Source organism: Pagrus major, chromosome 22, assembly GCF_040436345.1.
Source record: "Pagrus major chromosome 22, Pma_NU_1.0".
Taxonomy (NCBI): Eukaryota; Metazoa; Chordata; class Actinopteri; order Spariformes; family Sparidae; genus Pagrus; species Pagrus major.
In genome coordinates, this window is record NC_133236.1 from 18913490 (window position 1) to 18935807 (window position 22318).

General features: G+C 42.4%; 1 protein-coding gene across 4 annotated transcripts in view; it reads left to right on the top strand.

The window, feature by feature from the left end:
• The window catches only part of utrn (utrophin), a 190551-nt gene that overhangs the window by 94098 nt on the left and 74135 nt on the right, over positions 1-22318 (top strand). For all 4 annotated transcript variants that reach the window (XM_073492397.1, XM_073492400.1, XM_073492399.1 and 1 more), the window contains exons 56-57: positions 16541-16713; positions 19205-19361. In XM_073492397.1, coding sequence (XP_073348498.1) covers positions 16541-16713; positions 19205-19361 — 330 coding nt within the window. The remainder of the gene's footprint in view (positions 1-16540; positions 16714-19204; positions 19362-22318) is intronic.

The following is a 22318-nucleotide window of genomic DNA, read 5'->3' on the forward strand; positions in this document are numbered from 1 at the left end:
CGATTCTTCCTGGGGTCCACCTCACATAAAATCGCACACATTTATACACACAACAGCCACAAAAACACAACAAACAGCTCATCTTATCAAATTTAAATCAAAGGACATATAGAAGAGACACAACATTGTCTATAATAATAAATCAACCACAATTTCTCAAACATTTCATAGCAAACTTAATTTCTGCGTTAAGATAATTCAATCTATGAATTCATTTTATATGTACCTCTTTCTTTGATTAACCAGCTTAAAATTACATAGGCATCATTCCTGTTGCTCTATTGTTGCTGCTTTTTGCTTTGATGGGATGTTATAAGATAAGTTAACTAGAATCGCATGAGCGCATACCACCGAGGCCCAACAGTCCCCTTTAATTCAATCGAGCCTAATCCAATATCCTATTAGTTACCGTATTACAGCTGAAAAAATGAATACCCTCAATGAAAACATCTTTAAATGTGCTACATCTAGATTTTTATTTGGATCCAGATCAAATACACTGGATTTGTTTGTGTGTTATTCCCTGAGAAATTCAATGAGAAGTTAAAAAGCCTCTTTATCTGGACCCACACCAAAAGTTTATGGGGGCTATTCTGGACCAAAACCCATCCTCTATCCAAGTTTCATGGAAATCCGTTCAGTAGTTTTTGTGTAACCATGCTGACAAACCAACCAACAAACGTACACACAACCTCCTTGGTGCAAGTAGAAATGACAACAAAAAAAACAAATGAGTGCTGCTAAGGCATTATTACTTTTTACTAAATGGAACAAACTTTAGTAATTTACCACCTCCTGAGATCCTTTCTCATGGTTACAGAATAGAATAGTAAATATCGTCTGAAAAATGTTTTTTGCTTGTTAGTAAGTAAGTGCATTGTGAATTCAGGAAATCTGCTGAAGTGACAGCAGAGCCCCGAGGCAGCCGGTGTTGGAGGTCGATTCCTGTCAAACTCAAGTGGAGGTGTGCATGCAGGAAAGTGAAAAAAGCTCTTTCAAGTGGGCCTGATTCCTCCTCTGGAGGGAGTAGTGGTGCAGGCGAGTTTGGAGGAGTTTGCTGCCCTGACTTCAAGGTTTTTTACAAGAGCTGGATCTGATCCCAGGAGAGAAACCTGATGAGAGCATGAAGACACAGAAAATTACTGGTTATTCCCCTGTGTGAAAGTCAACAGGGTATAAGCAAGAACTGTGTAAGTGAGAATGGAGAAAATGGGCAAAGGTGATTCATTTAAGAAAAGAATTTTTATGGTGCTGACTGGAGAACATTGCTTTTGTCAGAGATGAACAGGAGAAGTGTATCTCTAGAGATGAAGAGCTTTTCAAAAGAAACCATAGAGACCACATGAAGACTCTCCTTTCACTTTTCTTATTCTTACCGTATGCCCAGTGGAGTGAAAAGCGTCTCATTGCTCTTCCATATGAAGAAAATTGAGCTGAGTCCACATAATGCATAAAGTTGTTGCACTTTGTAAAGCATCTTTGGGGAGGAATGTGGTGCTGTACACTGATGACATTCATCAAAACTTGTAATGGATTCACAGAGGGAGACTGAATATGAAACTACAGGCAAGTGCATGAGAAATGAAACAGTTTAGACTGAGGTAAAAATGCTCTCCTGCTGAGAGGACACCGAGTCAAATCTACTCTAAATCTGATGGGCACACTGGCTGTCAGGGTGCTGTAGATTACCCTCAATAAAATGAGTGATTTCACTCAAAAAAAGCAAATAGTTTCTAACTTGTGGTCTGAAATAGCAGCATGCAGTAAAGACAGTAAGATAAGTAGAGAGAGATGCATGAAGAGGGAAGTTGAGGGAGGCAGTCGATTGGACAGGGATTTCAACCGTGTTTGAGTGATGGGTGAAGTAATTTAGCACAGCACGACCGAACAACACTGCAATGCTATAGGCCTGCTCTCCTACAGTAAACATTCCAGGGAGTAATAAGCCAACCGTCAGCCAGTTGTTGCGGAGATGGGAGGGGAGGGCTGAGCTCAGAGGGAGGGCGACCTGTGGAGGTTAGATATCTCACTCACTCTCCCTGAGCAATAAACTAACTGGGAGGAGACGAGAGGGAGGGGGGGAGATGAGACGGATGAAATAGAGGTGCTGAAAGCGAGAGATAGAGAAGGAGGTGGAGGAGTGAGCGGGGAAGAAAGAGGAGTTGGAGTTTACAGGAGCAGCGGAGGAAGACAAATATGACTAAGAGAAGGATTGAAGAGTTTACGGGAGGGGTAGGATGGAGGAGCAGGGGTGTGGAGGGAGAACATATAACCAGAAAACTGCACCGCAATAAAAAGAACTCATCATACACTTACGCGCCCACTATGTCAGTGTCATCCTCCTCACTGCCTCATATCCCTTAACACCAGGTATTCCAAGCTCAGGCTTATTGTGTATTCTCTGAGCACCGCTGGCTTTGTTTTTGTTTGGCAAGGGTCTAATAGTGTTTTGCAAAGAATTCTTAGTGTTTGTTTGAACCTTCCTGGGGTTTAACATGTAGACCTTGGAGGTAAACGCAGCAAAGCATTGAAACAGAAGAGAAGGTTTGGCATATTTTTCCTGATATTCAGCAGGTTTTGTTACATACTCAAGTGACTCAGAGCCCAACAGGGATGTGTTGGCTGTTGTACTGTATATGCAGCCTCCTCTCCTCTGTCAGGCCACAGGAGTTTAAATTGTGTTCACAATCAAGTCTGATTCTTTCTCCCCTTGACCTTCCTTTCTCTTTCTATAAAAAATTGAAGTGTCTGTTTTTTTTGTTGAATCCCACCTCACGGCCTTTTTAAACTTTTAAAAGTTATTTTTTCAGACCTAAATCAAGAAGGGTAACGACATAGAAAAAAATTTCCCAGATGGACTCAAAGTGTGGATGCTGTAGCCCAACCACAGGCGTCCTCCGTACGCCGAAGATCATCTCATTGAAGAAAACTACTTTTTTCAATGTTTTGAGACGATTTTATTTACCTCTGTGGATACTGTGTCCCAGTAAAAACTTTGAACAATAAACACTGACGAAACCAAACCCAAAAACAACCTGAGCACCTAAGAACAAGCTGAGCTAACCTTAGTGGTAGTGGTGTGTGGATCGATACAAATATATCGATACTAACAATCCCAAACGCTTTTGTTCCAGGAGCAATTCTCGTGATAAAAGATCAAAATCTAAACTCTGTAATCTGGAGTAAATGTTTATTTTATTACCAACAGGGACGGTACAAAGTCTGCTTGATAGGAACCTCTTTTCCTTCCACCTGTCATAATCATATGCAAACTACGGCTCTATAAATGCATAAGGTGCCCCCAGAGAATTGACATTGATAATGACTGACCGCAAATGCAGTCGTGCGTGCAGCTTTTTCTGTTCACAGAACAGCAACGATGCTTTATGTAATGTGTGTCAAAGAACTCTGAGGTACTTCGGCAACACCCCAAACCTTGTTAAGCATCTGAGATTTAATCCCAATACAGAATATGATGAGGTTAGCCAGCGGCGGTCTAAAGAAGCGGAGAAGAAAGGTGCTGCTAGGGCGAGACAGGCTTCAATAACTCCTTGAGTCCTTTGTCACTGGCAGTAATTATCCATGTACAGAGAGCAGCTAATGGCGACAGTGTTTTTGCTTGTGTGGTAGGAGTTCCCGGCATTCTTGAAAATTACGGAATGCCGGGAAATATTAAGCTTCTGTACAAAGTAACTGCATCGTATTTGTATGGAAGAAACCAGCCTGGGTTTGACTTGGTACCGTATCGCTTTGCTTGGCTCGTAGCTTCAACTGACATCCCGTGTCTGCCGACAAGCGCCACAAATTTTCGTTTTTTTCCCGGTTTTAATTATCTGGTCCGTTTAGATAAGCAGAAGACCTCTGTGGATAGTTCGGTGCCAGCTGATCATTATACACTCGTGGCAAACATTGCTGAACGTGTGGTGATGCTTTTGGTCCCCAGAAATGTCACAGCCGTGTTGTTCTGTCACAGCGTAGTTGTCTGTGTTCGGGAAAACCCAAGGTCTTATCTTTCCCCTGAACCACTGCACTGTTGTGAGTCCCACCCAGTGGTTCTTCCCCGTGGGGCCAGACAGGAACTCTGTTTATAGCGTAAAGGCAGTCGCACACACCCCTGCGCTGTGTGATTTCGGTCTATGGAAATATGCACTCATCGTCAGATCAGTGCTGCTTGTACTGTATGTGCTGTTTAAGTGGTTGATTACAGTGACGTTGTATGTTTCATTAAACTGAGACTGACACAGCAGAGTGGATTGCGGGTTGTGGACATCGATCCAAACAGAGTTCAATCAACGGGAACAGTGTTATATATAGATTTTTAACTGTGATGAAGCTCTAATTCTCAACCAGACGTCATCTCGAAATCCCAGCTGAGCTGTGAGGTCGATACAGCAGTTATTTGAGGGTGCACGGAAACTGTCAGATTATTTCATCTCTGCACGCTCAAAGCTCTGAACCCCAACCACCAGGGCCGCTCTGGCTGTGAAACTCTTCTCCTCCATCGAACGATGTGAACTCTCAGTAAATTGTCTGAGAGACGGAGGGAAAGTAAATGTCACACCAGGGCTGAGCAGCATGCCACAGACTTCAATAAAAGGCTATCGTAAACAATATGTGACCAGCAGGTCAGTTTTTACAAGCTCAGTGTCCGAAAACTTTAGGGTCATCCTTTTGTGTCTCTGAATGGTGTTTTTGTTTTTCCTCAGTTTGCTGCTGGAAGGCAAAAATAATGTTTGATGTTGAGGGTGAAATGCGGGGCAGAATTAATATTTATAAGGCAAATGTATCAGTGAGGAGTCTTTTCAAACCATTTTGAGTTGATATAAGGATTATATTCAAGAAGATGTGTGGGTAGGGGGTGTAGATGAAAATGTGACTTCACTGGAAAGTATACATTTACCAGGTGGATTTTGGGGCTGTTATCAGGAACTTATGTGGAATGTTTTTTTGGTGGAGGTGGGTGGCAGAGGAGGATTTGAAAACACCCTTTCTCACGCTACCTATGATTCATCCATCTGTTTTCTCCCGCCCCGAAACAAACAATTCAAATGATTGAAAAATAACCCTCAGTAATCCCGTCATGCCTCTGTAACTCAATGCTTCACTTTCTTCACATTTGTTTTTCCTGTTGCTCTCTTGAGGGTATTTCCATGATCCCATCTGTTCTTTTACTGATATTATTGCTGTCTTTCTCGCTTTTCTGCTTCATTTACTTAAGGATGTACTAATTCATCATCATCTCCTACCATCTATCATTTTCTCTCATCCTGTCTCTCGCTCCAGGCCAGCCCGCATACCATTGGCGTCTGCTAGTTTTGTAGTTTGATGACAATACCAGTCATTTTCTCATTTACTTCGAGGCTGTCTGTGTGTTTGGGTATGACTTTCTTAATCTCTGTGTTGAGAGAGTGTGTTTCGCAGCATATTGTTATAGAATTAGCTTTTCTATCATCACTTATCCTCCCTCTCCAACTGGGAGGTCTTAGTTATGATGTGTGATGGCCCATTATTTTGACATCAGCTCCACAACTCCACAGGACCATCCTCTTGAGTTTTTGTCCACACAGTGGTCCTCTACAGCGGGAAATATCACTTTGTTAGTGCAACAATCTAATTGATGCAGTCACCTAACCTTTGAGGCCCCGTTCCTCCCCACCAAACACAGCAGGTGGCGGGCTCATGCGCTAATTGTACTCCCATCTTGGCCCGTGGTGGAGGCAACGGCAGCTTCAGAATCAATCGCGTCACAGTGCCTTTTTTTCCCCACTGTAGTCTACCGCTGCGACGTGCTGACAGACCACCCACCGCGGTCAAGATCTTTAGTTCCCAGGAGGCAGAGCACTTCAAATAGTTGTGGAGGAATGGAGAGAAAGTGGAAGAGATGCCCTGCTGGAGGAAAGCAGGGATGAAAGGAAGAAGGGAGGGGCAGGAGTCTTTGAATGCCAGTGAAGAGCAGGGTGATAGAGATTCAGAGGGCCTTCACCAGATCTTTGGTTTCAATATTCAGTCGATTCAGCAGTTGATTTTTCCTAAAATTCAATGACTGGAAATCTTTTTGCTTAAAAAGGTCTGCTATCCAGGAACTAATTATTTCTAGTCATATTGGTGTCTTCAGTTTCAGTGTTGAACTGTCAAAGTTTAAATCCAGTTTATTGCTGCCGTTTTTAGGTATTCCCTGTATATTAGTGGCGGTGTATGCCGTTCCTGTGTGGGACTTACATTGCTTACCTTTGTGTGAGGCGTTCATAGGAAAGGATTTACTTATGTAATCCAGCCTGATTGTAATTTGTCTTTAGTGATATCTGCCTCGCTGTTTACTTTTCACTATCCTCCAAACTTACTAACCGCATTAAAGCATCATTATGTAGAAATTGGCATTTTGTCCGATTTGGCGCCCCCCACAGTTTCTGAGTGTAACACCACAGTCATAAATACAAATCCTCTCACTGAAGTTACATAGTGCAGAAACAAGTGATGGGGGGCAGAGTGGCTGAGACGGAGACAACATTCACCCTATTACAAGACACTGTGCCACTGAAATCATTTTGAAGCTGTTTCTAAGGTAGAAAGTAACATAATGTTTCTTCCAAATTATTTTCCAATTCCAAATTAAAATTAACATTTTCCTTTTGCTGCTAGTTGACACTGAAACCATTCAACTGGCAAAACACAGAGTGGCTTTTATTGTTAAGCAGCCAGAGAAGACCCAATGTATTTGTTGTCACTGACCCACTCACACACAACCGCAAAGCCACTGTGTTTATCTCAAGCACAAGGATTAGCATCTGAGAGCCTCTGCATTTTACCTCGATCTAAAGGTCATCTCCCAAGTGTATTGTAGACACACAAAAACACAAAAGGCCCAGCAGAATCAATAGCTGATTATCGGGCAACAGCACACAGCGCTCCTAATCAATTTCAATTTCCCTGTTTAGAAGTTTACATATGAATTCCAGGATGCCCTTTTTCTTGCTTATGATGACAAGGATGTGACTGGTGGTCCATTATTGGATCCCTGGAATAAGTTATTGGTGATTTGTGTGACCTTTTGACTCCAGTCGTCTTCTGCAATTGCAGCTCTGTCACATCAGCAGAGGTCAGCGGTCAATTGAGTGACGAACAGTGGCTTTCTAATGTGCACATTAGCAGGTCACAGATTCAGGGATGTGCTTTACCGCTTTGATGTTGCTCTTCATGTTCTGCTTGCTTCCATGACACTATCCTCTGTCTTGTTTTGCTTCTTACGGAGGCATTTGATTTTGATCTGGAGCAGTGTGGACATATAGAAGTTCAGATTCAGAGAGAAACAAGGTTAGCAAGGCCTTCACTGAAGTCATGTGGACAGGCTTTGTCAGATGTAAGTACATTATCCAGGCAGTGTGAGCACTGAGCTTTGAGACTGCAACGTGAAGAGAATGAATTGCTATCTTTGTGAAATACTTCTGTCCTTCCAGCTGGTATATATACTGTATATATAACTTACTGTATGTGTACATGATAATGATTGATGATTTATAAGACACGGAATGTGAAACAAGTGCAGATGACACATACATCCCATTACACCCCTTCTTTTCATCGACCAAAATACATCTCTCCATTCATGCTTTTACTTAACAATCAAACTGGGAGCTGCTCTAACCTTGTGTTGACAAAAAGCAAAGCATACGCAGGACATGACGTCTTTGCTCTGTGATCAGATTCTCAATGAAAATAAACGCTTACCCTGTTGAGCATCTGAGTAAAGCTCCACTCAACGACCTTCAATCCTGAAGAGCTACTACCACAGCACAACTGCACATTTGATTAAATGCACGATACTATACATTTGAACACAGAGCACCAGAGCCCCGTAACATACAGGAGTCTCTGCATACAGTTGCCAGTTTTACACACATACAGACACACACACACACACCCACGCAAGCACACACATGCACGCACGCACACACACACACACACACACACACACACACACACACACACACACACACACACACACACACAAAATCAGGGCCCTAATCTCCCCAGAAGGGTGCTGTCCTCCTAACAGGAAGAGGAGTTTCAGTGATAACCTGGGGCACAGGAAGAGGCTTCATTGGATGTCGTCTATTTGTGAGGCTGAGAATTAGAGTGGAATGCAGCAGCTACATCGATTTCTGACTGACACTGTACACTGTAGAGGCAGAAAGTCTGGATTAGATGGGATTGGATGGATCTTAAATGATCCTACTGGGGAATAGCTACTGAGCTGAACCATGGTAGACCAGTCTGCTTGTGAAATTTGGCTCTGGGTGTATTTGTGTGTCTGTGTTTATGTGGCCTTGTTTGTGTTAGCTCACTCTGCTGTTCATTTGCTCTGTTTGTGATCCGGCGATATGGGTGCTCAACTTTATTTAGACAGCATGGCCTCTGCTCCCTCTTGACATCTAAGACAGCAAAACTGTTCTGCTTCTGCCGCCTCTCTTTTAGCTGTTGCTTTTTGACTCTTCCACATTCTCCCTTTTTGCCGTCTTCCCTCCATTAATTTTTTTCAAAGGTTTGCAATGAGACAATTTTAGCTGCATATGTTTGAGGATGTGATCAAATGTATTTTAGTATTGGTATTCCTGCTCGTCTCTTGGCTCTTTCTTTTGTCCAAATTGTTGCCCTTGAGTGGTGTCTCTTCTGTATTGACTTCTGTCAAAGAATAAAATGCTCTTTGTCACACACAATTGGCCTTGTTGAGTAGTGAAAAGTAGAAAAATGACTCATACAATTTAATAGCTTTTAAAGGGTTATGAATAAATTGTTTGAATTCATTCTTTCATTCTTGGCACACTGTTACCAATTTCGACCAAGGTGGTTCAGGTGGACGAGTTCTTGGGTTTTCCACAGCCAAACAACTTGCTCTCCGCCAGGGAAACTGGTTCCACAGAGACACAAACACTTTGCTGTTCTAGGATAAAGAACCGCTAAATACCAGAGCTACTGTAGAGTGGTCTGGCTTTTCACTATGGATGCCAAATCAAGGTAACAGTGGCCCGAGGATCAGTCATGTTTGGATGCTAATGTAGGCATGCAAGGCCAGGTGCAACACTTGTAAAGAGTCGAAATTGGAGATGTATACGGTGACTGAATGATGTGACTCCACGGTGGCTGTCTTGCCTGTGGAAAAGCAAACTGATTCTTAAAAGTTTCACTGGTTGAACCAACTCCAAACCAGCCCCAGCACCAGGCCAGAACCAGCACTTGGCTAGCTTTGATCAAAATGGGATAGGTGATGGCTATACTTAGAAGTCCAGCGTGTAGTAGGATTTGGTGGGATCAAGGCGTGTGGTTGCAGATTGCAATCAACTGAATACCCCCCTGCCTCACTCTCACCTACCTTGTCTGTTCTGGGAACCTGTGGAGACATGGTGGACTATGGAAGAGGACCTGCTCCCTCTGTAGATATAAAAGACTCATTGTAAGATAACTAAAACACAATCAATTCTTATTTTCAAGTGATTATACACTAAGGAAAACATAATTATGTCATTAAATTCCATCCTGCCAATATATCCCCCTAAATCCCACACACTTAATGTTTAAAACTGCATTAAATCATTTCCAGCCGCACAACATTAACATCACCTTAATCACCTTAGTTTTTGTGCTGACTGTCTAAGCAAACAGTTGCCTATTTACACAGCCAGCAAACACAGACCAACATTATCATTCATTTGTAGTCACGACTCTTGTCAATCTCGCTCCTTTTAGTTCTGTTTTTGTTTCCACCATCTCCTGAGGGAATTGTCTGGCTCTTTAGCTCCCAAACGCTCCACCTGTTTGGTGCCAGGCAGGTAGCGTACATTGTGTTTATCGAGAGCTTTTTCATTGAAAGCGGCTGCCTGCTTTGACTGGAAAGGAGGTTGATGAGCACAGAGAGAGTGAAAACAGGAAAGTTTAGGCCCATAAAACCAAAGCAGTGATCTAAAAGATGCTAAACTTTTCTGTGGCTTCGTCACCATGAGACCCCTTTCACATTACACATAGTCATTTGATCTTTTGTTAATGTAAGAATATTGATTTGTGTAGCTGTAAAGGTTTGGGTAAAATAACAACTCTTTGTCCAATTTGAAGGCCAGGAAGGCTGAGTCAGTCCCAACAGTACTGACACAAACAATTTGCCTCTGCAGTCAGGAGAGTCAAACAAGGCCATGATGGAGAGGACAGAGAGAGCAGGTTTCTGACTCCGTTGACCTGTACATAATGTTACGCCCTGATGTTTCCCTTCACTTCGTGTTATCCTTGATTTTACACTGTTTATATAATTTGGTGTCCAATTAGATGCCTCGACCTTTTTCTTTCCTCTCCTTCATTTTCTCAGCTTCCATCCTCACCAGTAATTAATGGTTACTGTCTCTCTTCATTTCCTCTTTCTTCCCTCATGTTTTCTTCTCTGCTCTGATGACTTTTGTATAATTTATTTTCCCCCATTTTTGTCCCTGTTCTCTTGGTGAAAGTGTTACTCCTCAGAATGCATCTTTACTGCCACTCTTTTCTAAATAAGTCAACTTTACTCCCGTCTCCTCCTCTTTTTGCTTGGGGGATTGGAAACGTTACATTCTTACCCCTGTAAAGGTCCTAATCCTCTTAGCTTAGTAATGTAGCCTAACATTAACCCCCACATCTCCTGGCTAAAGCTCCATACATGTGTCTGTTTTTGTGAATCACAGTCTTGGAGTTGCTTGCACAAAGTCAAAATGTCAAAACCCTTGGTGATCCAAACTTGTTGAACACATTTCATCTTTTTTTCTTGTTTAATCTCAGCTTCCACTCATTGTTGAATTAGTTCTGCTTGTCAAATGTGCCAATTTTCCCCAAGTTAATTTCACATGCCTCACTGCAAAGCCCTCAAATAGTATATATCTGTCGGCATACATCAAAAATGCTGTTTAAGGCCCTCCAGTATGCAAATATTTTTAATTACCTAAGCACACTTCAAAGTCTTCCACTTATGAATATGCAACATTGAATTGTATTTTTTATTTTTTTCTCACCTGACAGCCATCTGTCTGTGTGTCTTTGATGCACGCCACATGTCTACCCTGCTGTTCAAAATGCCAACACACCCTCCCAATCGAACAAACACTTCCACATATAGGTTTATTATATGGCATGCATTTTAATTTCATACTTGCACCTGTTTAACACAGCCCCTATGGACCGCAGCCTCTCGAAACATGTTATAACCTCTATTTATAAACCCATTCAAAGGACTTCACCTTTGTTCTATAGTAGCAACTGCATAATATATTCCTCTAAAGGCTGATGGTATTCAAATGAACTGTTACAGGCTTCAGTAGTTTAAATAAGAGCTATCAAGGGAAGGTGTTGTGCATTGATTAAAATGCATGAATAATGTTCTCCATGCAGATGATTATATCTGCCCTGTCCTTACACCCAGCCACCTCACCATCCCACACTTCCTTTTTCTTTTCTTTTTTATCAAAACAGCCGTGTTTTCAATACTCCTGACCTGGACAGGTAAAAAGTTTCACAAGTACAGCTCTGTTCACTTGGCCCCCTGCCCTCACTTTCTTTCTATTAACTCTCCCAGACATCTTTTTTATTCCTCTGATTCTGTCATCTTGCCCTTGCACTGAGCCCATTTTCTTACTGTCATCAATTCAATTCATTTTCTTACTTTTGAATACTTCTTTTACTACAGAAGTTCTGAATCTCTCCTCTCTCTACCATACTGTCTGCCCATACAGGCCTCAGGAAGTGGGTGTGTAGTGTGTCAAGTTAGTTTAAGGGGGAGAGGGAGGGAGAGAGAGAGGTAGAGAGAGGAGGGGAAAGGGAGGATACTGATCAAAATAATAAACAGCTGTGTGAAAGAGTGGGACTAGTGGCCAGAGAGGAAGAGAGCAACGGAGGAAGAAGAGAGAGAGGGATGTGGAGACCAGCCTGGGAGTTTGTGCAACACCCGAGGGAACAAAAAGCCAAAGAAGGAACTTTTTAAGAAGTTTCCTCTTCCCAAGGGGCGGGGGGATAAAGAAGAGGATGGCAAACAGATCGACCTCTCCGTCTTCTCAAGAGGCGACAAGATAATCGGCAAAGCTTGGACCCAAAGAGGCCGGCGAGTCAGTCTCCCTACCCAGGACCGAGAGTCTTGAGGCAGCTCCCCGCGAACACGTGGCTCCAGAAAAAGAAGAAGGCATTCTTTGACTAAGTGGCCCGGTCATGGCAGTGATTAGCAGGGTGTGATAGAGCGAGACCAGAGCGGGGCTAGAGACCTGAGGGGCGGTTTGTAAGGCAGACACTGAGGTGACTGTCTCTTTGAGCCTGCTACCTTCACTCAGGGGAGCGAGAGGGCAAACCATGTGCCTCTTTGTGCCGCTGTCTGCCCTCATGACTTGTGTGGGTTAGTGTGACTGGCCGGGATAGAGTGCTTTTTATCAGAGTAATTGAGAACAAATGCCCCGGCCCTGCCCTGGGTCGGACTGCCGGACGTCGTGTAAACGGCTCCCTTCATGCCCAGAGGGGAAGTGGAGGAAGGGAAGCATAGCAAAGTTGAAGGAGAAAGCCACACCTGTCCTCGGTCACTCTGATGTTTACATCAGCCTGCCCATCCCGAAAAGACACAAACCGTTATCTCCACTTTGCAGACCTCCACCCAGTATTTGTTGGATTTCCCTCCCAGTTTCAGTGCCCAACTCGTGGCTGGAGGAACTCCGTTGTCAGCCTCCAGCCTCTACTTTGTCAAACCTCCAGTGGCACCAATCGTTCTCTTAATCCCGGTCCCAGCTCTGAAGCATGACTGCAGGGTAGCTGTCATCCTCCCGTTTGGCTCGGCTGCCTTTCCCAAGAGGATGCTACGAACATGTGGTGGGATTGGGCGAATACACACACCGGCATGCATGCATAAGTGCTGCCACAGGGTGTGTGAAGTGTGTAAATTGCCTGTTTTGGGACGCCGACCTGGATTTGACCCTCTTGTGTTTGAATTTTATACAAGAGTCGGGCTTCTCTGTGGTTGGATTCAAGATTGTTCCTACTTTGGATTTACTATTGATCAGAGCCCTGACCTTGACGTTAACCACGGGTGGACTTACCTACCTGTCCTGACACCTTGCTGATCATCCTCCTGTATAAAAGAGAAGATGTAGGCACTGCAGGAAGTGGGAGGAGTCCATTCGCACACTCCAGTATGATTGGCTTGAATTTCAGCTTGCAGGAGCTGCTCAGAAAGCTTGAACAGGTACTGATTATAGGATACATTTTTGTTTACGGCTTGGTCTTGTTCTCGCAGTGGCTTTTGAATGCAGTCTTTTCAACAGCATGAGTCCAAACACAGTCGCCATTCATTCTCCATCTTCCCCTGTGTTTGTAGTTGTGGACCTAATTTGGGCCGTTTTATGAGGTCTGAGTACTCATTATAGGACTCATTAAAATGGAATAATCGGTTCTGGCCTGCTTTGCTAGTTATTAGAGAGCCCTACCAAGCAGAGAGAGAATTAGTATAGAATGAGACTGAGAGCCTTGAATTAGGCTTAATTTGTCAAAGCAAACCTTTACAGTAATTGTGTCAAGGGCTAAAGACAAACATGGCTAAGCCCAGTAAGGGTCATTGTTGTTTGAAATACTTATTCTAAGCAAAATTATCATCAAAAGGACAGCATGTTTGTGGGTGTTTTGCTCTAGCTGCAGTTTAACCGTGTGTTTAATGTTTTTATCCTCCATAAAGCATTTAGTAGCAGTTGTAACTTCAGTTTCCATGGGATACTCTGTCGCATCCTATCTATGCTCCAACCAGACAACCACCAAGACATCTGTATCACTCATTAGAGTGTGCATGAAACCCAGAGCCCATTAACCTTTCTGCTGCATTTCCACCCACATAAAGTGTGTGTGTGTGTGGTAGCAGGTCAGAGAAGCAGTGGTTCAGTTGAGTCAGTAGCTCTTCGTTTGTGTTATGTATGAACGTATGTATGCATGTTTTATGCATATTATAGTTGTGCTCACAAATGTGCGTCACTTGCCTTCCATAAATGCATTATCATGTCTTTTGTCTTTCGTATCTTCACAATTAGCCTGAAGCTAATGGTAACTTGTTTTTGTGTTTGTGAATGTGTGCATTTAGGTGTATGGAAATGAAAGAGCTAAGTTTGAGATTGTTTGCAAGACAAGAAAACCCATATTGACTTATTTTTTTCAGTAAACCATAAATAAAACATAAATTAGTGGCAAACGGAGGCAATTTGTCGCTGACATGATGACCTGTGGCACTCAAATGTTCTTTTTGTAGCGTGCGTGTATGTGAGAGTTAAAGACAGAGAGAAAGAAAGTGATCCGTCATTAAGCACCTCAGGATAAACATTGACATGAATAAACCACTGGCTCGAAGTGGTATTTCAGTGGATGAAATGAATTTTAAAGGCAGATTTATAAATGATTACATGTGCCTCTGTATGCCCACACAGTGGGTGCCTTCTGTGCTGCGTATGTGTGCCATCAGTGTTACCTTCAGTGGAAGTGGAAGTGATAAAGAAAAGGAAAAGGGAAGCACTTGGGTAATGACTTGAAACATGGCCAGCTGGCTAAGTGACAGATTGACTCGCTGTCTTTCACTCTTTGTCTGTCGTTATGTTTTTATTTTTCTGTCTCTCTCTCTCTCTCTGTCTCACTGTCTCACTCACTTTCCCTCTCCTATGACCTTTAAGAGGCATTTGATTTGTGTCAAAAAGCCAGCGGGTGATTATCCTTTCAGATCACAGTGAAGGGATTTGCTTTAGCCTTTGTGAAATGTCTATTGGCATTCAGTAAATTACAGCACTGTGCCACGGACGCCTGTAGTAATTGATAGTTGTTTTGTGTGTAGTCTGGTTCTACTGTAGCTGCACTGGGTTTTGTCTGCACAGTATCCAGAGTGGCAGAGCTGTCGTCACAGGTTCCACTTATTGTACTACATGTTGTCATGTGCACCCAACACACAATTCAAATCAATACAATTCAAAGGACCTTTATTGGCATGGGAAACAGACGTTTAGCCAAAGTGTGGAAAAAAACAAACAAAAAAAGGAAATAGACAAAAGAACTTGTTGTTATAAATATATACAAACATATATATATTCAGAGTAGGATTGGGCACACACACTGGCATCCACTGTGCCGCCCATTTGTTGTCTCACATCTTTAATCCCTTCCTGCTGTGTGTGTTGGTGTGTTTTATGTGTGATAACGATAATATTATGTGAGTTGTCTACTTAAGGTTGTAGCTATTTGTGACGTGTGTGATTTGGCTGCTGACTTTTTCCAGGCACATTCACATTCACACTGTATCTAATATATGAACATTTTTAATTTGGAATGCTGCCGCTTAATATACAGATTTGTGAAAGCTGACAAAAGTCTTTTGCTAACCGTTAATTTATTTGAATAATGCAGAGACTACAATGAAACCATCCGGCAACAATTATTGCATTTTCCTAGATAAGGCAGTTTTACAGTAATTGTAAAATGAAACTTGGCAGATTGCATAATATCCAATCTGTTATGCCACAATGAGAAAGATACACAACAACTTCAGGCTCTGACGATGGGTCATTTCACACACAGTGGATGAAATAAGTTTTTTATTGTTGTACTGTTGCAGGCTATAGGTCTCATTACGCTTCTCTTATCGACACTCATTTTGTCCCATTTGCAAATCTGTCTCGTCACTCCAGGCGGTGTTACCCTCATCCATATGGTATTGGAGTCGTTTCTTTATCTGCAGTTCAAACGGAATGAACTGAGGGGAGTCCCAGTTGAGACAGAGAGAGAAGGAAATGGAGCAGTTTTACACATCTAAAAATAAAACATTTGACAGGATCCTCTGCTTGCGTCATCCCCCCTTGTGGTTCCACCCGCACACATAAACATTCACACACATACCCTTTGAGATGTGGTTGTGTAATAGTGCTGCCTTGTTAAGGACACTCATGCACACATACACATGGAAAAATCGTGCTTCGTCACTGTATTGAATGTAGTGGCCCCTTGCAGCCACACACACACATATACACAGCATTTTTGGAAAAGCATTGCAGTTCATTTGTATATTACACTGCATCCCAGCGTAAAATTAGCAAAGCCTGCTTTGGCGAAGCCCTGCTCCAACCTAATGCAGCATTAGTATGGATGCAGACATTGCTTAGGGACTTGCTCCTAGGTGAGGTGGGCCTTCGAAGTCAGAGAAAGGGTAGACGTTAAAGTCTTTCTAGTCGAACAGTCAAAAAGTACCTTTAGGACATTGCATGAAAATATAACTTTTCTGCCCTCTAGAAATGTTGAGCGCAGTATGCCGTGAACCCCCTCAAGATTAGTCCTTGTGACAAAATCCATCGTTATTTTCGCTTCATGAATAATCAGCTCTGACAGCCTAGAAGACTGTGACGTCCAATTTTGGGTGATTTTGATATGACCTCGCCTCAGTGCTGTGCTTGACTGTGCATTTGCTCAGGAACTTTAGTTTTTTCCAGGAGAAATGGTCACTCATGACAGTTCTTCTTCTCTGTCTTTGTATTTCTAGGACATCCAGGCTGAGATCGACGCCCACAATGACATCTACAAGAGTGTGGACGGGAACAAGTCGAAGATGGTCAAGGCTCTGGGCAGCTCAGAGGAAGCCGTGTTCCTCCAACACAGACTGGATGACATGAACCAACGCTGGAGCGACCTGAAGGCCAAATCAGCCAATATCCGGTTAGTAAACCTTTATCCAATACCTACAAACAGAAATATTTGTCCTTCCTCCACTGTTTATAGTCATGGAGCTCAAATTGCAGTTTTCTGCTCTTTTGCTGCTACATCTTGGCAGAGGGTTTCGATCATGGCAGAGGTTCAAGTAGGTCTCTGCTTACTATTTTAATCAACCAGTAGATCACACATTGCAGAAGAGAATTATCACACATCAAATAAGTAGAGCCCGGCTTTGATGCTGGATTTTTTACGCTGATGCTGATAGCTGTGTGTAAAAAATTCAGTCCGATATACTGTATGTATATAGAATATATATACATAAATACACATTTTGTGCAATAATCCCTCAAATGTAGCTATCAAACACAAACCTATGTAATGGGGGCAGGACATTTACATTTTAAAGGGTAAGTCCACCTATTTTTAGACATTAAAGTGTGTTTAAAGGTTTGGGGAGTAATACTGCATATGTGGCTCCAGAAAAAGCTGTATGTAATCTAATAAATTGCTTCCAGTGATGTCACCCAGGTGCTAAGATGCATTGTGGGCAATGTAGGCTCCAAGTTTTGAAAAAGCAGTCCACTGGTCTACATTACACTCATGTAATGCTGTTGGACTCATTATGGACAGTTTAAAGATGGCAGAACCAGACATTACTTTTTTTTCTTCCATGCATTCTTTTTCCTTTTCAAAACCCGGTGCTTACATTACACACAGTGCAACTTAGCCACTGAGAGACATTATGGGAGGCAATTTATCAGATTACATGCAGCTTCCGCTGGAGCTACAAAGTACTTTATATTGCATTTTTCACATATGCAGAAGTGCGCCCCAAGACCTGTAAACACACTTTAATGTCTGAAATTGGTGGAGCTACCCTTTATCAATAAACTTTTTTGTCCAAAATAATACTGAAACAGTAAACTTCCCTGGTAAGTTAATAATTATAGATTACACCAAGCATCTTTTTCTGCCTTATGTTCTGTAAAAATTACAAATATTTTCATAGCAGTGCATATAGGACAACAGATACGTTGTAATAGGCTGATATCGGCTGAGCAATAAATCAGTTAGGCTCTTCAAATATGAAAACAAAACCACACAAAGAAAACTCAAGCACTCAAGGTTGCAAGCACTCATTACTATTTCTAAAGAGGACATGTTTTCTCTTCACTCTGCAAAAGCGTATAAAGAACAGATCAAGAGTTAGGCTGAGCTCAAGGCTACAGACTATTAACTAAATCAATATGCTGAACTCTGCCCTGACTCAATGCCTGTCTCCTTTACTGTTGACTGGAGAAAACATAGTCCTATTCATGATGGAACATGACTCACATGTCTTAAATTTAAGTAAAGCCACACATGATGTACAGCATGTTGTGGAGGATCCATGTGGGTTGTTGTTTCCAATCAGCTGCAGGGATACAGGAGCTCCTGTGTTCAACAGGGATGAAATACACCTCCAAAAAGGTCCTGAGAGACACCACAGCGACACATAAACTTCTGAGGACAGAGACGGTGCCGCGTCAGCCACAGCTTTGGCATAAATAAAAATTGGTGATTGGTGATGGGTGAAGAAAGTGAGGGTGGAAGCAGAGTTGACAGGGCCAGATGGAGATGTTCAAAGAGGAAAAGGGAAGAGAAGCAGCACAGGAGCACAACAAAGCGACAGGGGCAGGGGGAAAGGTTAGAGAGGCTGGGGAGAAACCGGAGGAGCTTAAAAGCAAAGGTGCAGGGAAAGATTCTGCACTGAAGAGAGTTTGTTTTGAGTGGAAAATAAATGGGTGTGAGTCAAGGTCAAGCACTGCAGACATAATAGGCTGGACTTGTTCCACAGGAAGACAAGCGAGGGGAAAATAGACAGCGGAGATCAGTCTGTTCGTGTGTGAGTTGAGTGAGTAGGTGGAGGGCCGTGTGTGTTGATTGTATACAGCCCATTATGCCTTAATTGGAGTACATGTGTAATTATGGCTAACTCGGGGAGCGGAGATAGGAGCTCTTTCTGCACAGTGTTCAGAAGGAGAGGAGAAAAACAAAAGTGCTTATCAACACATATTACATTCATGCAACCACCCACACAGCAATTAACTGTGTTCCCTTTTAACGGATGACATCTTCTCCAGAAGGGCTGCAACCCCTCTAACTAGTGGTCAGAGCAGGTTTTTACATGATTTTGTAGTAATAAGGCTTGTAAGCAGTTTAGTAGTTTCATCATTTATGTTCAAATAAGCTTTAAACCTTTTATATAACCCGTTTCCTAAAAATAAAAGAATATATGTGGCTTAACTTCTGTTTGAATACACGAATCAGCGTTGAATAAATGCAAAATCTCTATTTATGTTAGTGCAAACCTATGCAGTCCATGTACGGCACAGTATGTGTCACTTGAAAAGATACTTTGATTTGTCAGTACAACACTGCTTATGTGTCAACACTGAGAGCTGAAAATGCATGCAGTATAATAATACTTTAAGTGGATGGTGTATGTTGGCAGAGCCCATCTGGAGGCAAGTGCTGAGCGCTGGTCTCGTCTGCTGGGCCTCCTGGAGGAGCTGTGGAGGTGGATCTGCCTGAAAGATGAGGAGCTGGCCAAGCAGATGCCCATCGGAGGCGATGTCCCCACCCTGCTGCAACAGCAGAACCACTGCACGGTGCGTACTGTCGCTGCAGGCAATGTTCCCGCCACGCTTTACAAGATTTATCATACCTTGTCTCTCATTGTTTTCTTCAAGTTTTCAAAAAGTTGAGTTGTTTAATCTTTTACAAAGAAGTATGTGTTTCTGTTGTTTTTTTAATCATGCTTTAAGCTATATACTATCTAATAATACTATAATACTAAGTATCAAGGCCTTAAAGGCATTAGACCTCCTTTAAAGACTCCTCGGGCCTGTATGGACCATGCTTGACTGACATCTTCCTGACTTTTCTTGTAAGTTTGATATTTCTCAAATATTTCCGAGTGTGTGTAGCCCACATTTCTATTGAAATTAGTGTAATGTTGTCCACTAAGAAAATAGCTTGATGCGATGGTCTCAGTCTACAAGGACTCCACAAGTCCAGAGGGTGGAGATTTGGATGCAGCCGAACTGGCTTGACACACTGGCTGCGTGAGCTGCGTCTTGCTTTTCATTTTGCGATCCATGTTAACAGGTTAGAGCAGCCACACTGCCGGCGTGACCAGTGCGTCTCACCCACATGTCAAGTTAGGCTGCAGTGGCGCCTCATCGAGAGATTCGGAGTCTCACCTGTTTTTTCCATGACATGGCTCGGTTCTTGGCTTAAATAGACCTGAAAATGATATCGACATCATATCAAACTCTATGTAAATACATAGGGCAGGCAGGAGCTGCATTGCATCAGCAACACTTCCTGTGTGGACACACACACCAGTGAGCCGTAGCAGCTCAGCAACGCAGCCGCCATGCACTACACAAGCAGCCTGTGTGGACTGCTTGTAAGTCAAAGACAGTCGGATGACTGAGAATCAAAATTAGCATCATGCTGATAACATGACCACGAACGCCTGGCACATCCTTAGTAACACAACCAGTCTCCAATGAAAAAAGCCTATATATAGTATATAGACAATAACTATATGCTCAGTGCAAGTGTTTATATACATTCAGTAACTGTGTTCAGCACATTAAGCACAGGCTACAGTATGTTTAGCTAAACTACAGATCGTAGCAGTGCAGCACACAGCGTGATGTTCTCTCCATGGGTAATCATCAGCATTGTTATTATGGTCACTCAGCACTTGTATCAACACTGACTTAAAGACCAATATCGAACTACTTCACAACCAGCACTGCTGTTTCTTGTATTTTATTCTTATAATTGTTATTTATCACCCTTACTTTGCACTGTATCATTTATTCTAACAAGGGATCAATACTGTCATTGTGCCGACCCATTCACACCTTTGTCATCACTGCTATTTGTCGCCCGTGTTCCCCACTGTATTATTTATTGTAACTACTGGTTATTGTGATAGTGCATTGGCGTGTAATTGCTTTCAGATAGATGACTCACCCTGTGGCTACTGTTTACTCCCAGTCCAACAGTCGCCGCTGCTACTGTTGATGTTGCTTTCGACATCATAATGCGTTTCTCCGCAGCCCGTTCACCACACTGTCATTTTGTTCCCCAAAACGCCTTGAGAGTAAACACGCGTGCTGTCATGCGTGGGTGCAGGATCACAGACACACAGAGTCTGTTGATCTCTCTTAGAGACACACACACACACAAACACACATCCTTTACATATGTGTATATGTGTATATAATGCTTACTAGAGCCTATGTACGTTTAACAAAAGCACATTAATTTCTGTGTGTGTATCTACTTCAAAGCTCTGTAAGGTTTCATTACAGTTTTTTATTGTGTGATTGTGTATTACATTGCATTTTCTTATTACATTCTGGTACTAATTAAGACTAATCGAGCAATCATGCAAACAGAGACGCAGTCATTTTCCAAAAAAAGCTGGAATGAGATATGTCCTCCATTATAGGGAGGTGAATCAAATACACCTCAACACTAATACATGGAAGGAAGACAGGTTTTGAGATGGGACGACAAACAAAATAAAAAATTATGTGAAAGTAAAACAATGTTTTTATAATTTATTCAGTGGCTCCTACAACTCTCCTCTACTCTGCCACATGCCTCAGTATATTCTTTTGCTCTTCAGTGAGGAGGCACGGAGCTCTGCTCATCATGTGGTCATGCCGTAAACAAAATTGGCTGAGTCTTAATTAAGGAAAACATATACAGGGAGAAGATCTGAGCGGCTGCTGTGGCCTCTTGTGTAACCTCTGTTAAAGACAATGCGCCAAAATTAGGTTTCTTTCTGGGTTAGCAGCAAAGAGCCAATCGTGTTCACTTCTTTGGCTGCAGGAAAAGTATAAAACTGTGACTTTCTATTTCCTTTCCTCTTTGAGACAACGCTTCTGACTTCCTGCATACAAATTCCAAGACAATTACATAATTAATAAAAGTGTCTAAACTATAGGAATTCTGAACTCCATCCTAAAAAAGAAACAGGGAACTTTTGCTTTAGTCTATATAGAAAAGGGCTCGGTGGGGCCACTAGTTTCAAAGCAAGAATATTGAGAAAGGCATAACTGATCTACTGTAGAGACGGAGTGGGGCTCTTTGTATTGGCAGACAATCAATTTCTTGGCTGCTGTAATGCCTGCTAAGTATAGTCTTTTAATGATTTTAATGACGAATCATCATTCCACAGATTAAATAGAAGAATAGTTTCCCTTGAAATCATGGCTCAAAGTTTTTAAATGGAAGATCAGATCCATATACTTTATCCAGGGAGAAGCAAACTTTTTCGCCTAATTGGAGCTGATCTGGCCCTCATTGTGTGTATCATCTGTTGAGGAAAGAGATGTATGATTTAAGTGTTTTCATTTAAAGATAATTTTCTAATATTTAGAAGTATTCTGCCAATCTGTTTGCCAGTAAAGACCTCTTAAGTTAAGGACTCAGTGTCTGAGTTTCACTTCTGTCTGCATCGTCGAGCCATGGGGACGATGAAAGCCTGTCCAGGTTAATCAAAACGTGTCCTCTGAGGTTTGAGATGATGTTCTCTGTG